Below are 20,958 nucleotides of genomic sequence, written 5' to 3'. Positions count from 1 at the left end.
TGTCCTGCCTCCAAGAGGAAAGACAAGGCTCATGGCAGAGGAGAGTCAGGAGCTCTGCAGAGGGCAGGGCAGCTTCCTGACCCCTGCCTTTGAATCTGTTGGCTGAAGCCTGCCCTTGATTTCATGCAAAGGCATTGGCTGCTCAACGAGAGGCCTCAGAGCTTGTGCCCTTGGAAAAGCCTTCCTCTTTCTGAGCGGGGCTGGTTAATCAATTGATTCCATGAAGAGAATTCTTCATCTCCACGTTGGATGTTTGTATTGGCCTGCTGTCTGCCAAACCCACCCACGCAGGGCCGTGAGAATGTGCTAGGAAAGCCTTTTTCTTTGGGTGCTTGAACTTGAGTTATTCAATTTGGCCTCTTGTCCATAGTTCAGGCTTTCAGACTTTAGCAGGAAATTTTCAGTGTGCTTATACAACGTCCTGTGTGTTTTAATACATTTCTACCTGAATAGCTTTCTTTTTCCCCCTTCTCATAGAACATCGCAACAAGACAACTACCTCATGACATTATGAATCCAGTGTATATTTACAACTGGAGTTCTGAATGTTGGCTCGATTTCTTCTTTGAAATGGTGAAATTAGAGAAAGTGAAAGTGTGTGGTGGGTCCTCTCTGGGGAAGGTGGCCATGTGAAGGCCAACGGTGGGCGCCAGTGTTTACGACCTGGTCAGGCTAGATCAACACCTGCTTTGTTTGTTCCCTGTGAATGGGACTGACCCTCAGACATCATGGAACCAGGGGGATGCCTGCTAGGCAATTTCTCGAATATCAGAACTCAGTCTCTTGCTTTTCTAACTTGCGAACGTTTTTCTTCAGCTTCTGTGGGGCTGAAGTACACAAACTACAGCCCCAGGGTCAAATATACCTCTGTGTGAAAGTTGCTCAGTTGTGTCTGACTCTTTGCGATCCCATGGACTATCCAGTCCATGCAATTCTCCAGGCCAGAATACTGCAGTGGGTAGCCTGTCCCTTCTCCAGCGGATCTTCCTGACCCAGGAATTGAACCTGGGTCTCTGGCCTTGCAGGCAGATTCTTTTCCAACTGAGCTATCGTGGAAGCTCAATCTACCTCTGCCTATCGGTTTTTAAGATGATCTGCTTGAAAAAAATTGAGATAAATCATGACATTTGCATGTTAACCTGACTTCCAGATTCAGTGCCCACAAATAAGGTTTTACTGGATCATGGCCTGTATTGATTTGTTCACATATTGTCTGTGTGCTTTTGCACGGGGAGGGCAGAACTGTGCCCTCATCTAAGATCTTTACTGGTCTGGTCCTTGGAGCTGGAGGATTTATTGTTAGAATTTTTAATTCAGTTGAAATCTTTGGCTCCTCCAACCTATTTTCATGCCCCAGTGTGTTTTTACATATATTGTTTCCAACTAAACAAAGCTGTTACTTCCAATTTCTGTCCAATTTTTACCATCTTTATGGTACACCAGGCACTTCCTCTGCTCTTTGGTAGCATGTCTGATCTCACTGTGTTCTTGTTCTGTGCTGGAAGCCTGAAGTCTCAGCATGGTGACTCTCACATAGGAGTCATCAAACACTTGTTTGTTTATGAATAAATTAACAAATAAATGAACAGAAGACAATTCATCAAAATATTTATTTCCCTGTTTATGCTGCTGTTCTGGAATTCCTAACCACACGTAAGTAGAATTCTCTCAGCCTACCCTCTGTGTCTCCCAGCTACTGTTTAATTTCTTCCTTGTTACTCTGTGTTGAGTTCTGAGTGAACTCTGTACTGTCATCCACTTCACTAAATTTATCTTTGCCTTGGTATCCAACCAAGAAATAGATACAGCTTAGTGCATCTATTGATGTAATTCACTAATTATATGACTATGTTGTAAATTCCTAAGACATATAGTTGCTTTTGTCAGTGTCATCTTCTTCATTTCTGTTTGTAAAAAATAATTTCTTGTTTACATTTCAAGATTTAATTAATTAATTTTTTTGAGGATCCCAAACAACTTAGTTTAAAGTCATTTTCAGCGTGTTTCACAATTTTTAATTTTTGCTTTGGTGAATCCATGTCCCAGTTATCTTTTCTGGCTTTATGTTTTTTCATAATGTTTTTAAAAATTTTTTAATCTTTTGGCCATGCCTAGAGGCATATAGGACCTTAGTTCCCCGACCAGGGATTGAATCTGCCTCCCCTGCATTGGAAGTGCAGAGTCTTAATCACTGGACCACCAGGGAAGTCTCTCTTTATATGCTTTTGAATCATGTTTTGTTTCTTCATATTGAAAGAAAAGTTCTTCTTTGTCTCATTCCTTCTCTTTCTCTCTCTCTCTCTGCTCTTCTTCAAGCCCTTCCTCCACACCTCTGTGCTCACCTCTCCTTCTGACTCTTTTGTGTTTTTCCCACCTGGACCCCTGGGGATGGAGAGTTAAGATGTGCCCTTGGATGATGCTGGGTATTCAGGCTTTCCCACTAGTCATACCTACAATCTTTCTCCTCCCTAAGCTCCTTATAAACCATAAATGCTTTTCCAGCATCATTTTGAAAACTGGGGAGCTGTAACCCAAACCCTTGTTTAATCAGTGATTCCTACAGTGGCCTCCTTGATGACACTGAGCATGTCATGAAATGCTCCCCAGGAAGCCCACTTTGGTCTCCAATGTCTGCCTTAAGGATGCCTGCACACAGCTTTTCATTTCTGTTCCATTTCTAACCTTAGAAATATTTATCTTGTGTGACTGACTGGTTATGTGTTTCTGGTGACCCTCTTCACATTTTACCTATGATTTCTACATGTTTAGAGCCAAGAAAGTAGTTCTTACCATGAATTACTGTGTCACCTGGAAGCCCCCGGCTCTTGGAATTTTCTGGAATTGGAAGACCCCCACAACCTCATGCCCTCCCACTTGCTTCTTGCCTCACAGATATTTAGCTGTGAGGTTCCTGCGAAGCTTTCCCTGTGCTGGAAAAAGTCCTTGCTTCTAGGGTGCTTATGGTCTGTCTGAGGCCAATCAGTGTCTAGAACCAGAAGGCCCAGTGGCCCAGCACCCTGTGATCATGGTGCCAGTCTCCCGTGGATATTTCTGACTGTAGGCCTGCAGCTGGTTCCTCCCTAGGGACTGTCTTCACCTGTAGGAAGCTGCAAGTAATACTCATCTCTAGGGACAGTCCACATCAAATTTCTGGTCAGCGATGGAGTGGGTAAGGTGCAAACACTTAGCCCTGTTGCCTCAGTCCTAGGTATCTGTGAAGGGCCATTCCCACTCCAGGCTTCCCAAGGACCAGCTGAGGGCCCCCTGGAGCTGCTTTCCAGGCCAGCATCTCCCCTGTCTCAGTCCTGCCCCTCGCTCCCCTGTCATGTCCTTGCCTAGAGCTCTTCTCCCAGTAACTGTCTGCACAGCAGCCCCAACTCAGAGGCTGTCTCCTGGTAACCAGCCCAGGACAGCAGCTCACACTGTAAGATGCCAAATGTTAGATACAGACACTATGCAATGTAGGGGTCAGAGGGAGGTCCTTGTGGTCAAGGCGGTAAGGAAAGATGTAGAAGCAATGAGACCTGGTCACAAGCGGTAAGTTTGGAAGCACGAGAGGAGTGGACACGTGATACTGGAGGCTTCACATCCCCTTCTCTGGCCCCTCAGCCACCTCCCCCCAACCCTGCATACCCCAAGCACTGTTTTCTCTCTGATCATATCAGCTTTGGTGTGGAGAAACTTTTAGAAGAGGTTACAACACTTTAAAACTTATTAAGTAATAGTACATAAAGCCAGAGTAATAAATGATAGATCCAAATGGGAAGGGAGAGGGGAAAATATTGTTTTGGCTTCAATAATCTGCCAACAACAAAATTGGAAATAGAGATCTGAGCTTTTGCAAAGGAGGATTAAGGGGTGGGGCACAGGGGAATTCCAAGTCCCACTTGGAGACATGCCGTGGAAGCTTCTAGTTCAGGCGGGAAGAATTCTGGGCGAATAAGCTCGTCGTTTATTCTTCCATCGCTTCTGCAGTGTTCCCAGAAAGCCTCTCTGACTCATTCTTTTTAGCAGAAAAGGGTTCTGAGCAGTGCTAGAATGATGGCCTTGCTGAGATTTCAAACAGCATATGTAGTCAATGTGTATTTCTTCTCTCCTTTTGTATTAGTTTTGTGCCAACGAAATGGCACAGAACTTCTTGTAAGTCAGATGTTGAGTGTTAGCACCTTCTTATACTTAGCCTTGAAGCCTGACCGTCCAGTCTGTTTTGAAGTTGCAACATGCTCTTTCGAGCTAATGCATGCCAAGTCAATTCAGTTGTGTCCGACTCTTTGTGACCCTATGGACCATAGCCCATCAGGCTCCTCTGTGCATGGGATTCTCCAGGAAAGAATATTGGAGATCCCCCTCCAGGGGACCCACATCTTCTGTGGCTTCTGCATTGGAGGCGGATTCTTTTACCACTGAGCCACTGGGAAGCCCATCTAATGTGTATTTATATTCAATCTCATTTTGAAGAGAAAAAGAAAAAAGTTTTATGTATCAACTTGCTTTTCATTTCTTCTGTCTGGAGCCTAAAATTATGGGCGATTCATAAAACAGAAATACTTACTTTCCAAGTATTTTTTCTAAATGCCATGTATATAGGCATCTTTCTAAATAAATTGTAGTCAGATAATAAAAGTATTTTGGGGAAGGCTAAAGGAGACTTTAAAAAGTATTTTTTAAAAAAACCTCTTAAAACTCTGTATTTATACAGAATTTGCATTTAATTCATTAACCTGGGGGCTTCCCTGGCAGCTCAGTTGGTAAAGAATCTGCCTGTAGTGCAGGAAACCTGGGTTCAACTCCTGGGTTGGGATGATGCCCTGGAGAAGGAAATGGCAACCCACTCCAGTATTCTTGCCTGGAAAATCCTATGCACAGAGGAGCCTGGTGGACTACAGTGTGTGGGGTCACAAGAGTCAGACAAGACTTAGTGACTAAACCACTATCCATAAAATCATATCAGTGAATTTTTTTGCTGTTTCATTCTTACCGCAAAAAAGATTGCTCAAAGGCTCAGAGCTCTTCTGGAAGAATTGCTCAAATATGGTGATGCATTGCTTCTTAATAAGAAAATTTCCAGATTAGCTTACAACAATGGGAATCATAGATCTTTCATATTAAAAGTCACCTTTAACATCACTTGAAACCATAGATCAGAAGTGGTGACTATAGCAATAACCTCTGAATTCTTTCAAGAGTGTAATAAATGAGGAGCTAGATTTATATTTAAATCCCAGTTCTTGGATGGAATCTATGGAGTAACTGTTGTCTTTTTTAAAGCTCTATTTGAGGAAATACATTAAAAATAAACAAAATCAATCAATAAAACCTAAGTTAAAGTTGATGGGAAAAACTCTACTTTTTCCTCCTTGTTATTTATTCCTTCCATTAATGTTGAATTTCTTCTGCTTAATAACCAGAGAAAACAGTGTATAATTGTGCAGGTTGGTGCCATGTCATGCTGGCCATGAATTGCCTATTTTGTGAATCTGCTATCTGAGTTACTTTGAGAAATCATTCTAAAGTTAGTGTGTGTATATATATATATATATATATATATATATATATAATTTCTTTTAAATATATGCCCCATTTTCTTATGATTCTAATTATGAATGATTATTTATTAGGTGACATAGCTTTGGATAATTCATATTTCTTGTATAAATAAGAGTGACTACTCAAGACACATGGGCAACATAACACCCTCAATTATTCCTGTGCACACAAAATACTTCAAAAACCAGAAAAACAGAGATCATTTCTAGAAATACCCTGAGTTAATTGGAGCATGGCTGTAATTGGGGTGTGTGTATGTGAGTGTGTGTATGTGTGTGTGTAAGAGAACAAACATCTTTTTACCCTTTCCTGTTGCTCTTACTCATGACTAGAGTTCCACATTTCCCTTTCACTGCCCTTCAGCCTGAAGAAACTACATTCGTGCTTCTTTTAGAGCAGACCTCCAGATGACAAATACTCTCAATTTTCCTTCATCTGAAAATGTCTTCATTTGCCCTCATTCCTGGAGGATGTTTTCACAGGGTATAGAATTCTGGGTTCGTAATTCTTTTCTTTCATAACTTTAAAGATGTCATTCCAGCTATCCTGGTCTTCATCATTTGTGATGAAAAGCACATAGTAATTCAAACTGCTGTCCCCCTGTGTATAATGTGACATTTTCTTCTCTCTGCTTTCAGAGTTTTTCTTTTCTTTGGGTTTCTAGCAGGTTGGTTATTCTGAGTCTGGCATGGTTTTTTCAAGTTCATCCTTTTTAGGATTTGCTGAGCTTGTTGAATGTGTAGATTATGTCTTCAAAAAATTGGGGGAACTTTTGACTATCATCCAATCCTTTTTCTGCACTAGCCTCTCTTTCCTCCCCTTCAGTAAACCTAATGACAGAAGTAACTCAAACATGGACCTTTGATCCGAGGCCTATGAATTCTTTTACTCTCTGATATTTACAGTGGATAATTTCTATTAATCTCTTCAAATTACTGGCTTATTTCTTTATCATCTCTACTCTACTACTGAGTCCATCAATTGAATTTTAAATTTCAGATATTATATTTTTTTTCAGTTCTAAATTTCTCCTTTTTTCTGTTTCTCTACTGACAGCTTCCATCTTTCCATTCATTTCAAGATTGTTTACCTTGAGCTCATGGAGTGTAGTTGTAATGGACGTTTTAAAGTCATTTTCTAATAATTTAAACATCTGGATAATTTCAAGGTTGACTTTATTGTATTTTCTCTTGGGACTTGGTCAGATTTTCCTGGTGTTTGCTATGCCAAGTAATATGGGTTTATATCCTGGTCACTTTGAATATTATGTTATGAATCACTGGGTCATCTTAAATCCTCTGGAGAAAGTTGTTTTTTTCCCCCTTTGTTTCTCAGTTTCCAACAGGCAATCAGTCTGGTTGGTTTCAGCTCACAAGCTTTGTCTCACTTTCTGTGACTGGTGGTTCCAATGTCAGTTCTCAAAACTTTGCTTTTCTATTTGGGCCTTCCCTGCACATGCACCCCTCAGGGGTCAGTCTGGGACCCATGTGGTTCTTTATATTGTAGTTCGGTTCTCAAAGGTCCTTTGGGTCTGTTGCACACATGTGTAGCTTGGGGGTGAGACCAGAACTTGTACTGGTTTATAACAGAATTAGAGGATTCTCATTTAGTCTTCAGCTCTTGAGACCCCTTTCCCTAGTTCCCCTGGTCAGAGAGATGGAATGGGGGTGGGGGAAACTTGATGTCTTCAGGGCAGGAGCCAGTTTGAAATCAGGAGTCTTTGGGGCAGGATCAGGAGGGAAAAAAAGTGTTTTGAAAGAGTATATATTTGATGGTCTTATACTCCAATTAATTAATTTAGTCTTATTGTTAGTTTGGAAGAAGGTATAGGGTTGGAACAAGATAGATATGACAAAGTCCTACTCTATAGCATAGGGAATTGTATTCGATATCTTGTAATAACTTACAATGTAAAAGAACCTCAAAAAGAATATATGCAATGTAAAAATTAATTAACTAATTGATTAAATTTTCTATGTTTTAGAAGATGATCTTATATAGGCAAACATCCTTCAAAAGTAAAAAACGAAGAAGTAATAGAGGGAACAAATAACAAAAAGCTATGACATACAGAAAAGCATAGCAAAATGTCAGAAATGTATCCTTATCAGTAAGTATTTTAATATAATTGGATTAAACTGCAATGAAAGGTAAAGGTAGCAGAATGCATAATAAAATATAACCCAATTATGTATTGTCTGCAGGAGATTCATTTAAAATCCAAAGAAGAGTTGGTTGAAAGTGAAAGGATAGATGTCCTATACAAATAATAACCAAAAAAGTACTGAGGTGGCTACATTAATATTAGACAAAATATACGTTGAGTCAAAAATCTTTACAAAAGGACATTGTATATTGATAAAAGGTCAATTCAAGAAGATGTAACAATTATAAACATTTACTCAACAAACAGCAGAGCCCAAAAATATATGCATCAAACACATTGGCAGACTTAAAGGGAGAAATAGATACTCATACAGTAATAACTCACTATTTCAATAGCCCACTTTCAATACTGGAGAGAACACCTAAATAGAAGAATGATGAAGAAAAAGAAGACTTGAACAATACTATAAACCAACTAGGCCTAACAGATAAATATGAAACCTTCCACTCAACACTAGGAGGATACATATTATTCTCAAGTTTATATGAAATATGCTCCAGGGTGGACCATATGTTAGATCATGAAAAAATTCTCACGAAATTTAAAAAGACTGCTGGAATGTGAAGTCAAGTGGGCCTTAGAAAGCATCACTACAAACAAAGCTAATGGAGGTGATGGAATTCCAGTTGAGCTATTTCAAATCCTGAAAGATGATGCTGTGAAAGTGCTGCACTCAATATGCCAGCACATTTGGAAAACTCAGCAGTGGCCACAGGACTGGAAAAGGTCAGTTTTTATTCCAATCCCAAAGAAAGGCAATGCCAAAGAATGCTCAAACTACCGCACAATTGCACTCATCTCACACACTAGTAAAGCTCAAAATTCTCCAAGCCAGGCTTCAGCAATACGTGAACCATGAACTTCCAGATGTTCAAGCTGGTTTTAGAAAAGGCAGAGAATCCAGAGATCAAATTGCCAACATCCGCTGGATCATTGAAAAAGAAAACATCTATTTCTGCTTATGGACTATGCCAAAGCCTTTGACTGTGTGGATCACAATAAACTGTGGAAAATTCCGAAAGAGATGGGAATACCAGACCACCTGACCTGCCTCTTGAGAAACCTGTATGCAGGTCAGGAAAAAACAGTTAGAACTGGACATGGAACAACAGACTGGTTCCAAATAGGAAAAGGAGTACATCAAGGCTGTATATGGTCACCCTGCTTATTTAACTTATATTCAGAGTATATCATGAGAAACGCTGGGCTAGAAGAAGCACAAGCTGGAATCAAGATTGCCAGAAGAAATATCAATAACCTCAGATATGCAGATGACACCACCCTTATGCCAGAAAGTGAAGAGGAACTCAAAAGCCTCTTGATGAAAGTGAAAGAGGAGCGTGAAAAAGTTGACTTAAAGCTCAACATTCAGAAAACGAAGATCATGGCATCTGGTCCCATCACTTCATGGGAAATAGATGGGGAAACAGTGGAAACAGTGTCAGACTTTATTTTTTTGGGCTCCAAAATCACTGCAGATGGTGATTGCAGCCATGAAATTAAAAGACGCTTACTCCTTGGAAGGAAAGTTATGACCAAGCTAGATAGCATATTGAAAAGCAGAGATATTACTTTGCAAACAAAGGTCTGTCTAGTCAAGGCTATGGTTTTTCCAGTGGTCATGTATGGATGTGAGAGTTGGACTGTGAAGAAAGCTGAGCACTGAAGAATTGATGCTTTTGAACTGTGGTGTTGGAGAAGATTCTTGAGAGTGCCCTGCACTGCAAGGAGATCCAACCAGTCCATCCTAAAGGAGATCAGCCCTGGGTGTTCTTTGGAGGGAATGATGCTAAAGCTGAGACTCCAGTACTTTGGCCACCTCATGCGAAGAGTTGACTCATTGGAAAAGACCCTGATGCTGGGAGGGATTGGGGGCAGGAGGAAAAGGGGATGACAGAGGATGAGATGGCTGGATGGCATCACCGACTCGATGGACCTGAGACTGAGTAAACTATGGGAGTTGGTGATGGACAGGGAGGCCTGGAGTGCTGCAGTTCATGGGGTCACAAAGAGTTGGACAAGACTGAGCAACTGAACTGAACTGAACTGAAAGCATACAAAGTGTCTTCTCAAAGTACAATGGAATGAAACTTAAGAGATTAATAACAGAAGGAAAATTCACAGGTCTATGGAAAACAATGCATTCTTAAACACTAGCAAGTCCAGGAGATAACTACAAGGGAAATTTAAGATTATTTAAAGGATTTCTCCGGTGGCGCAGTGGTTAAGACTCTGTCTGCCAATGAAGAGGACGGGTTTGATCCCTGGTCAGGGACGATTCCACATACCATAGAACAATTAAGCCCGTGCACCACAGCTACTGAGCTTGAGCTCTAGAGCCTGTGAACCGCAACTACCAAGCCCATGTGCTGAAAACCATGCCTGTGCTCTGCAACAAGAGAAGCCACCACAATGAGAAACCCACACACTGTGAAGAGTAGCCCCCCACTCACCACAACTAGAGAAAGCCAACACAAAGCAATGAAGACTCAGCACAGCCTTAAATAAATAAATAAATAATTTTAAAATGATATGAAGAGAGTAATCTATGCATATATAAAAAAAGAATACTTAAAGGCCAATGGAAACAAAACATAATATGCTAAAACTTATTGGATGCACAAAAGCAGTGTTCACGGGGGAATTTATAGCTGTAAACAACTGTATTAAAAAAAAAGAATGATCTTAAATCAATAACCTAGATTTACACCTTAAGGAGTGGAAAGGAGAAGGGCAAACTAAAATTCAAACCAGCAACAGGAAGGAAGAAATAAAGATGAGAGCAGAGCTAAATGAAACAGAGACTAGAAAAACCATAGTGAGAATCAGTAAAACCAAAAGTTGGTTCTTTGAGAAGTTCAACAGAATTGACAGACCCTTAACTAAACTTGAAAATCAAAAATGAGACAAACTGAAGCATTTTAGTTATATTTAAAACAGTTTAGACCTTTAAGCTTCAACTTAAAGGCCAATTATCTGTTCTTTTCAGGACTTAAAACTGATTGAATGGGCCCACCCAGATTATCAACGAAAAATATGTTAAAGTCAGTTCATTGCAGAATTTAGCAATATCTGTAAACTCACAGCGACATTTGATCAGTGTTAGATTATACTGACACCTTGACAAAGCCATTACAATATAGTTTTGTTTGCTAATTTACGCTGTATCTTGCTTTCTATTTGATTATTGCCAACACAGAGGAGCTATACTTACTTTTGCAAGATGATGTTGCATCTGAATCATTGTTGTGTATTTTTTCTAATAATTGGTCTGTGGATTAAGTTTGACATCCTATATTGATGATAAGGTCATCTGCAAATGATTCCATTTGATCACATTACTGGCAAATAATTCTAGTTATTACAACTCTTCTTTCTTTTTCTTATCTTACATCACTGGCCAGTATACCTAGTGGTATAAATGATGAGGGCTTCAGATGTCCTTGGTGATTCTCTGATATTAATACAACTACGTCCACAATTCCACCAGAAACAAGATATTTGCTTTAGTTATGGTATAAGTTCTTTATTATCTTAAGGCCATTTCCTTCTATTCCCAGTCTTCAGAGTATTATATTGTCATAAACAGATTTTGAACTTAATGAAATTATTTTATGTATCCATTAATAAAATTATCAAATCAGCCTACCAGTGTATGATATAACATTACAGATTTTGTTACTATTAAGCCACATTTGTTTTTCTGCAACAAAGCTTATTTTGATGTATTTTTTTAACTTCAGATTCCTTTTTACTGTCTATATATTTGCCTTGAACTTTACTCAAAAAATTTTTTTTACAGTAGGTCCTTTTTGATTATCTCTGTACATGTTGATCCCAAACTCCTAACTATTTTGCCCCCCCTACCCCGCTTCTCCCTGGTAACCATAAATTCATTCTCTAAGTCTGTGAGTCTGTTTCTGTTTTGTAAATAAGTTCATTTGTATCATTTTTAAAATTTTAGGTTCCACATATAAGTAATGTCATATGATATTTGTCTTTGTCTGACTTAGTTCACTTAGTGTTGTATTTTACTTTGCTATTTCAGCTGGTGAGCAAATATTGTTTTCAAATAATTTGTGTCTATATTCATAAGTAAAATGGCCTTATAATTTCCTTCCCTTTTCTAGCCTTATTTTATTTTGAAATTAAACTTACTGTAAATTGTAAAATGCTTTAGGCAACTTTCCTTCTTTTTCTACTCTCTGGAACTACTTTTATAAGATAGGGATTATCTGTTCCTTCAAAGTTGGCAGACTCCCTTATAAAGCTTTCTGGACCAGAGGCTTTTTAGTGGTTCCATTTTGTGGTAACATACCCTATGATAAGGGCTTCCCAGGGGCGCAGTGATAAAGAATCCCCTTGCCAGTGCGAGAGCTGCAGGAGATGAGGTTCAAATCCCTGGGTCAGGAAGATCCCCTGGAGTAGAAAACGGCAACCCCCTTCAATATTCTTGCCAGGACAATCCCACGGATAGAGAAGCCTGGCAGGCTTCGGTCCGTGGGGTCACAAGGAGTCAGACACGACTGGGCACACAAACATGCAAGCAAGCATCCTGCGATAAACGCATTTTCAATCAGTGTTAATCATATAATTTTATAAAGGTAATAAATTGCTTTTAGCTTTAAACTAATAATTAAGAGAGTCACTATTACATTTCACATACATTTGAGTCATTCTATAGAACAGATTGCCGTGCTGTGCTTAGTCACTGAGTTGTGTCTGACTCTGCTACCCCATGGCCGGCAGCCCTTTAGGCTCCTCTGTCCATGGGGATTCTCCAGGAAAGAACACTGGAGTGGGTTGCCATGCCCTTCTCCAGGGGATCTTCCCAACCTAGGGCTCGAACCCAGGTCTCCCACATTTCAGGCAAATTCTTTATCGTCTGAGCCACCAGGGAAGCCCATAGAACAGACGATGTAGACACATCTCCTATGTAAACTTGTGGGAAGGTCAGAATGAGTGTGGTCATCCTAGCTTCACTCACATCTCCCTGCTCTCCTCCCCAGGACACACGGGACGGTTGTTAAAGTCTCTGTGCTTCACCAGTCTCTCCTTCCTGTTGCTGCACATCATTTTCCACATCACGTTGGCGAGTCTGGAGGCACAGCACCGCATCGCACCTGGTTACAACTGTGAGTATGATGGGGCCTTTTTATCATGCTGTGAATGTGCCTAACAAAGCTATGTGTTGTGACATTCATAGAAAATCTAGGCAACACATTAAAAAAAAAAAACAACTGTGGAAGTTTTTGGCTATTTGTTGACCTCATGCATCATAAATATATACAAAGAAATTCATGTGCCTTGACAATGGGGTAATGTGAATGCCTTAATTAATGCATCTTCAACACATATTAGCTACTAGACTCCAATCTGAATGTAACACACTATGGCTGGGTGTAGTCTTAAAAAAAAATTGAGATTTATGTACAGACCCTAGAACTTTCATTACAGCTAGTGAGATGAGACAGGTACAGTATGTACCAGGATAAATAAGAGTATAAAAGTTGAATAACATTATACAACAGTGACCTCAATCCATTTCTAAAGCATAATGTAAGATTTCGCTCATCTTTATGGGGAAAAAGTAAACGACAGTTTCTTTTTCAAACTGGGATTACTTTTTGCTATTCATAATAAAATGATATATCTTACACAAAAAACCTTATATTTTAAGGTTTTGATCTGAAAAAGTCAACACATATATGCTTTATCTAGGTAGTGTCATCTTTCTAAAATTAATCTACTATCAGGTAAATTCTACTCCTGTTTTTTTTAGGATGTGTGTTTGTCATTTGAAAAAAAAAAAAACCAGAAGGATTTCAAAGAGATGGAATACAATCCATATGTTTTAAGTTAAACCTGAAGAAATCCTGAGATATTTGGAAAAGACTAAATTAATAGTTTTACGTTGTCAGTTTTTCACTGAGGAACTCGTTTGTGGGTTTGAAATTTCCTGGTCTTTCATAAGTGCAACCACAAGTAAAAGAAGTAAACCAACCCTTCCCAGTAAAATAAAAAGAGATTAAAATTCTTCATGGATCAAAGAATGTTAGCATAAATGTAGTGAGAGATTCTTTAATAAAACCCAGAGTTATAGATTATTCCGTATCCCTCACTGCATAACTTTCAGAGAGCTAAACTTCACAGAGCTAAGTTAGTGTTCATTTTGGCCATTTTATTAACTGCCCAGGTCCTTGGATAATAATGCCTATCAAAGTGATTCTTGGTTTAAGATCTATGAACTAAGATATGTTTTTAAAAAGACTTAGATAGGACTCATATACCATAAAATTCACCCATTTAAGGACTGCAACTCAGTGGTTTTTAGGTTGTGCACCCATTACTACTCTCTAATCCAGAAACCTCTCATCACCCCAAGAAGAAACCCTGCACCCATGAACACTATACCTCCTTCTTTCCCTCTCCATGCATTCCTAGGCAACCACTACTTTACCTTCTGACTCTGGTGGATTTACCTCCTCTGGGCATTTTATCCAAACAGAATTACATGATGTCTGTGTCTGACTTCTCTTACTCAGCGTAATGTTTCCAAGGTTCATCTATGTTGTAGCCTATGTTAGGACTTCATTCCTTTTCGTGGCTGAATAATATTCCATTGTTACCATGTGGTTTTAATGTCTGATGAAAGTCACATAATTATTAAAAACTTGATAAAATGCAATGTTTAAATAATGGTACTTTAGTTATGTTATTAATATGATAGGAAGCATTTATTACATGTGGCCAGATTCAGGTCTTTTTGAACTTAGTAGAAGTGTTGCTGCTGCTGCTGCTAAGTTGCTTCAGTCGTGTCTGACTCTGTGCGACCCCAGAGACGGCAGCCTACCAGGCTCTGCCATCCCTGGGATTCTCCAGGCAAGAACACTGGAGTGGGTTGCCATGGCCTTCTCCATTGTGTGAAAGTGAAAAGTGAAAGTGAAGTCGCTCAGTCACGTCCGACTTGTAGCTACCCCATGGACTACAGCCTACCAGGCTCCTCCATCCATGGGATTTTCTAGGTAAGAGTACTGGAGTGGGGTGCCATTGCCTTCTCCGATGTTAGCAGTGTTATTTTTTACTGTTCCTGAATCAAAAATCCTTTGGGTAGGTCTTAATCAGGGATTCCCAGAGCCAGAAGGAGGGATTTTTTAACCATAAGTATTTTCTGAACAACTTGCTACCTTCCTCACAATAAAAGCTGAATTTGAAGCAAAAAAGGTAGGTGTGAGAGGAAGAACATGGAAAAATTATTTAATACATCGCATCCAGATGAGATTCCATAATCCAATTATATAATGTTATATATTCTGTATATATAATGTTTTGACATCAAAATTTTATTTTCTTTATCTTGAGTAATATCTCATACTGTAGCAATGTAGAAAATAAAATATCTCTTTGTTTTAAAAAAGGGTATTTCATAAATAATAAGTTATCTTTGTCACTGAAAGTATTTAATCACAAGATATATTACAACTGATCAGATTTTTCAAACTTGGGTTTACAAATATATAGCTTGCCTGTGTCTGCAAATACTGTTTGGTGCTGAGCGATGGTGTAGACAGAACTGTGCTGGAGGGTGTCTAGATTAGGATATGAACACATAATTTCCTCTGATCCAAAGTCTAGGTCTTTCTATTTTTATTCAAAATAGTATTTGAAACAGTTCTACAAAGGTCAAAACAAAAATGAAATGTGAAATGCTAAGAGTGTATTCCATTTTTCACATTTACAAATGAATTTACTGTATGTGGAGGAGCCTCTCCCATAAGGTATAGATAGAGACAGAAAGACATACAGGCTTAAAGCACACACGCATCATACATCACACACACACAGATCACACACATAGAGATCAGACATCACACACGCACACACCACACATACACAGATCACACACATAGCACACATCATGCACACACAACATACACATAGATCACAAACACACATTACACACCCTACACACACATACCACACACACACGCACCACATACACACACACATCACACATCTCACATGCATACCACACACACACACACAACACACATACACATCACACACATGTCACACCCACACACCACATACACACATCACATACCACACACAAAGCACACACACAGTTCACACACACATCATACACATACACCACACATATACCACACACACACCACACATCATGCACACCTCACATATGCACACACACAGAAGCTTGTACTTGCGTTTTCTCCGTCTTCCCAGGCCAGAGTCCACATTACTTAGACCCTTTGGATGGAACCTATGTTGGTGTCTTGGGCTGCCTTGCTCAGAGGTGAAAGTAGAGACAAGTCAGATCTGGCCTCTTGACATGTCTCTTACTGGCCATTCCCTGCAGTACAGTCTTGGAGAGTCGACCTGCCTTTCCTAACCTCACAGCTGAATACGTGGGCTTCCAGACACCATATATTCCTAGGGATCATTCTATTCACGCGCAGTGCTTTCTGCTGTTACTCTTCACAGAGATGTGTCTTGGACATGTCCAAATCTATCATACTGCCCTTCTTTCCTTTTTGACGTCCCATATAAAAGCTCTATACTCTTCCACCCAGGTCAATATAATAGAAATCTAACAGTAAACTTTATTCCTAACAAGTTAAATTCTACTTTGAAGCTTATTTTCACAAAAGTGGGTGTTCCAATGTGAAGTTCCAGCATTTTTGAGGAAGTCACCACAGAGACGGGAGATACAAAAGAATGAGTTAGAGAAGGGATGTGAGCCCCATGAGCACCTTGAGAGTGAATCTACAAAGAGAAATCACCAGTGTCTCCTAAAAACCAGCGATGCTGCAAAGCATCGGTGCAGCAGGTCTACAGAGTTTTTTGTTTAGCTTCATGTGCAGTGTTTAAAAATCATACATTCTTGAAAAGGGATAAAAGAGGAGAGCAAACAAACTTCAGAGCTTTGCAAACTAGTTTAGTCCAAGGTTGACACAGACCAGGTTTTCAGCCTGGAGCATTTTTTAATGATCAAGTTATATAAACTCTTGAAAAACCCAGTCCCCGTGGTAATGGAAACACTGACTTTTCATTTGGGGCTGACTTCACCTTATTCGTGTTATTGTTTCTCTAGCATTTGCAGTTTCGATTACACCATCCGAGCTGTAAACACAAACTCCGCTGTTTTGATATCCCACATTTGATGTTCCGCCTTGTTTTGGCATCCATAGATGTAAAGTAGCAAAACTTCAAATGAAAAGGCACAGAGTGCCTGTGCCGTCTGAATGCCTCCTCTGTGTGCCAGACTTTGTCAAATTAAAATGAAGGAACCCAGACACGTCCGGCTTCCCCATCTCACTCAAGTGGTCTTCAGACTCCAAACCACCGAGTGCTCATTTATACGTGTTTAATTTGGTGTTCCTAATGACTCCTCTCCCTGTCTAACACTCATATGCCCTCAACCTCGTTATGGCAAAAGCTCCCAGGATCCCCCAGGAATCTGAGCCGTGAGTCTGGTGACAACGGTAGCCTTTATAAATATCCAGCCATTGGAAGTTCTCTCCCCCAAGAGCCCTGTGAACAGCCACTGGCAGTAGTAAAGGTTGTTTCAGACCAGCCCAGTTAGTGCTTGGCGGCTGGCGGATTTGTTAAAGATGCCATTGTGCAGAAGGGGGACCTGCTGCCCAGCCCCTCCCCCTTCACTTCCAGGTAAGTGAGGAAATCGTGGGGCGGGGGTGTGGGCGGCACCTCTGTAAATTCTCCTCAGACACGTGTTGTGCAGCTTACTAAAATATTTTCATTCCATCAAAACTGGACTGTTTCAGTCATGTCCTGCCAGAGCCTATAGAAGCAGTCTGTCTGCCTCAGTGAGGGACCTGCAGGGGTGGGGAAGCCAGGGTGGGGGGGAGATGCAGGTCCCGTCTGGATGATGCAGGGGCTATGCTGAAGCAGGCTGTTGATTGAAAGAAATGTTTGCTGTCCGGACTGTGAAGGGAAGCTTTGCAGTGATGACGGCTACTCTGTATAGAGCCCCTCCTGTCATTGTATCCCTCTTCTAATTAATGCCTCCTTTATCCTTGTTACAAATGGGCTCTGGTATCCTTTGCATAGGGCACTCCATGCACACGGTCCCATTCAATTTAGAGCTGACCTGACCATGCAGGCTGGGTTTCAGGAGGTGAGTGGCTGCCCTCTTCCAGCCTGGATCCATCTGGAGATGGGGACCCAGCTTGCTCCTGCACAGAGGCCAGTCTGATGGCCAAGTCTTGCCTCTGCAGAGCAGGGCCACCCGTGATCTCGCTTCTCCGGGGACTTGTAGCGCCCAGTTTGCACGTGCGGCTGAGGTGGGATAAGGAGGGGTGGAGGAGATGGGGAGGAGGGTGGCTTTGAGGATGGAGATGGAGAGCCCAGCTGAGAGGGCGAGTGAATGGGCGGAGCCACTGCCGTGTGAGCCAGGATCTTTTCTGATTTCTCTGCTCCTTCTTGTGGAGCCCCTTGTTTTGCACCAGTTTGGCATTAATTTCTCCACTGCACTTTCTGCATGCATGCAAGCTTAGTCACTCAGTCATGTCCAACTCTTTGCGACCCCATGGACTGTAGCCCGCCAGGCCCATCTGTCCATGGGATTCTCCAGGCAAGAATACTGGAGTGGGTTGCCATTCCCTTCTCCAGGGGATCTTGCCAACCCAGGGATTGAACCCCGCTCTCCCACATTGGCAGACGGATTCTTTACCATCTGAGCCACTGGGGAAGCCCATTGCACTTCCTAAGACTCTGGATTAGTGCAATTTCCAAGAGTTTAAGTAAGAGCTTCTGGTGTTCAGTCCATGGCTTTCTCTTCTTTGGAGATTTGTCCTTATAATGAATTGCATATTTTCATTGCTTCATTCAGTTGCTGGGTTCATTGTTAAATCTGTTTTACCCTGAGGGTCAGACCCCTCGGATCAGCTACTTTCTTCTCCTGTGGAGGGAGGAGCACCTAGGATTCCAACTTTTCTCATCCCATGAGCTTGGAAGCCACTGACCAAGAGGTTATTCTAGGCCTCGGAGGTACTTTGTCCTGCTGCCCTTCGATCCTCAGACCACAAGGGTCCTGATGCTGTGACCCAGCATCTGAAACCTTAGCAGGTAACAGGAACACCCAGGGCCAGTCATGGGTCTGGAAGTTGGGCATCCCATCCTGATGACATGGGGTGAGCACGGAGTGTGGAGCATGCCCTCGGTGCCCTGCTTCCTGGAGCCCATGCCGGCTTGTCTCTGGAACCTCCATCCCCAGTTGGTGCTTCATAAGTCGTGCTGGTCAGAGATGAAGCCTGAGGTTTACTGAGTCACCTGGCGGGTCCATCCTCCTAAAATTAAGTCCATTTCTTTATGTTCCTCTTTATGTCTTCACTGGACACGGTACTATGGAAGCAAGAGCTGATGCTTATGAAACAAGAGACAAAATACTCAAAAGGACACTGGCCTCCGTCCTCTGAGAGCCGTTTTCTGGCCCCTGTCTGCTGCCTGCATCCTTGTGCTCCCTGACCGGGGGTCTCTGAAGGGTGGCGTCTGGTAGTGTCACTTCCTCTTGGCCCTGTCACACTCCTCTCCTCTGCCAGCTTCTGAAAGCAGGATCTGCCCAAGATACAACAATGAAAGCAAAAACCTGGACCAGGTTGTCAGCTCTCTCCTGGCCCTCTGTGCCAGGGTGAGGACCACTTTCTGATTTTCTCTTAAGGGAAGTAGTTTAAAAGCTTCTGGATTGTATGTGCACCTTCCACTAGCATATATTATAAGAGGAATAAGAGCCTTAAGTGGTATTTCCCACAGCCCCTGGTAACGGAGGCAGATTGCTTTTTCAACTCACTGCACATGGATGAATGTGCCTACTGAGAGGAGTCTGACGTCCAGCAATGGGGCAAAGGCCCCTCAGTCTGGGCCTGACCTGTGATCAGTAGACCTTGGTGGAGAGCATGCTGAAAGAGAACTCTGGTGACCTGATACAGATGAGTCCATGCTCCTAGAATGATGGACACAATTAGTTTTTACTGGCCAGAGCTAACCCCAGGTGTCAGGGAGGGTAGTGAATAGGGGTGGGGAACGCAGTGGGGAAGAGAGACCCCATCAGGGTGAAAATCTCGCAGGCCAGGGCTGCTTGGTGTCCTGGTTCACTTGCAGTGAAGGCTGTTGAGCACTGTCTGCTTTTATCATTTATCAGCATTTCTTCCAGGACAATATCTCATTTTACAGGAGAAACGTTTTTCATGAGAATTTTTATACTATCTACTATATGAGTGAACGTAGGACCTCAGGGGACGGGGGGGAGTTGTTCTTGTTTGTGCCTGAGTTTCCTGGACTGTAAAGTGAAGGTGATGTGATCACCATCTCGCCGGGTGGCCATGAGGTCCACACACACGGGCCATGCACCGAGTACAGCGCCTGCCCCATGGCAAGTGGTCAGTGACTATAGACTATTACTACTGCTGTTGTTAAAGTTTCTGTCATTATTAGAGGGGCAGAAATAACCCAGAACCAAATTGTACACAAATTATACACAGTCACGTGGATGAAGCTTGGCGGAAAGGTGACAGAGATGAAATCGGATGACTTCATTGTTTGGAGACCACTTTTCCATGGGTGGGTCCTCACCTTCTGGGCCTGTGAGTGCAGCTCCAGGGCGGGGACGCCCTCTCCCTGCCCAGCCCGACTCCCTGCCCTGGATGCACACTGTACATCTTACCCTGTAGTGGTTACCACCTCCCTTCTTTTCAGTTCATGAGGGAGTAGGAGAAAGACATGTCCACTTGAAGCCTTTTATTGCTCTCTAAAAACATCCATCAAATAAAGTCACCTGGTGCAAAAGGAAACTCAGATTTCCATTTGGATTTGGAGACATTGGGAGTGTAAACATGAAAGACAGAGCTGGCCTTAGAAGCAGCGAGGAGGGGAGAGGATGCGGGGTGGGTGGGTGGGTAGGCCTGATTGATACCTGGGTGGGTGGGGAGAGAGGTCCGCAGTGAATGACACCCCGGCCAGTCTCCTCAGGCCCCTCTGCTCCCACCCACACCCTCTGAGCTGGCTGCAAGGTCTGGGAAATTCAAGATGACTTGGGATCGATTGTGTTTGCTTAAATAACAATTTCCTTACCCTCAATTTCATGATGCAGCATTTCTAGTGTAAATTATTTACCATAAAAGCTCTAAGGCTAGTCTATGTGGTGTGGGAGTAAACTCAACCTCAAAATTATAGATGGGCAACATAAAGCTGTAACTGTGTGTTTCCAA

General features: G+C 41.7%; 1 protein-coding gene across 1 annotated transcript in view; it reads left to right on the top strand.

The window, feature by feature from the left end:
- PIEZO2 (piezo type mechanosensitive ion channel component 2) overlaps positions 1-20,958 on the top strand; it is a 252,170-nt gene that overhangs the window by 73,210 nt on the left and 158,002 nt on the right. The window contains exon 3 of the mRNA XM_055559293.1: positions 12,724-12,849. Coding sequence (XP_055415268.1) covers positions 12,724-12,849 — 126 coding nt within the window. The remainder of the gene's footprint in view (positions 1-12,723; positions 12,850-20,958) is intronic.

Source organism: Bubalus kerabau, chromosome 21, assembly GCF_029407905.1.
Source record: "Bubalus kerabau isolate K-KA32 ecotype Philippines breed swamp buffalo chromosome 21, PCC_UOA_SB_1v2, whole genome shotgun sequence".
Classification (NCBI taxonomy): domain Eukaryota; kingdom Metazoa; phylum Chordata; class Mammalia; order Artiodactyla; family Bovidae; genus Bubalus; species Bubalus kerabau.
The sequence above is the reverse complement of the archived record's forward strand: the minus strand, read 5'-3'. Positions and strand labels throughout refer to the sequence as shown.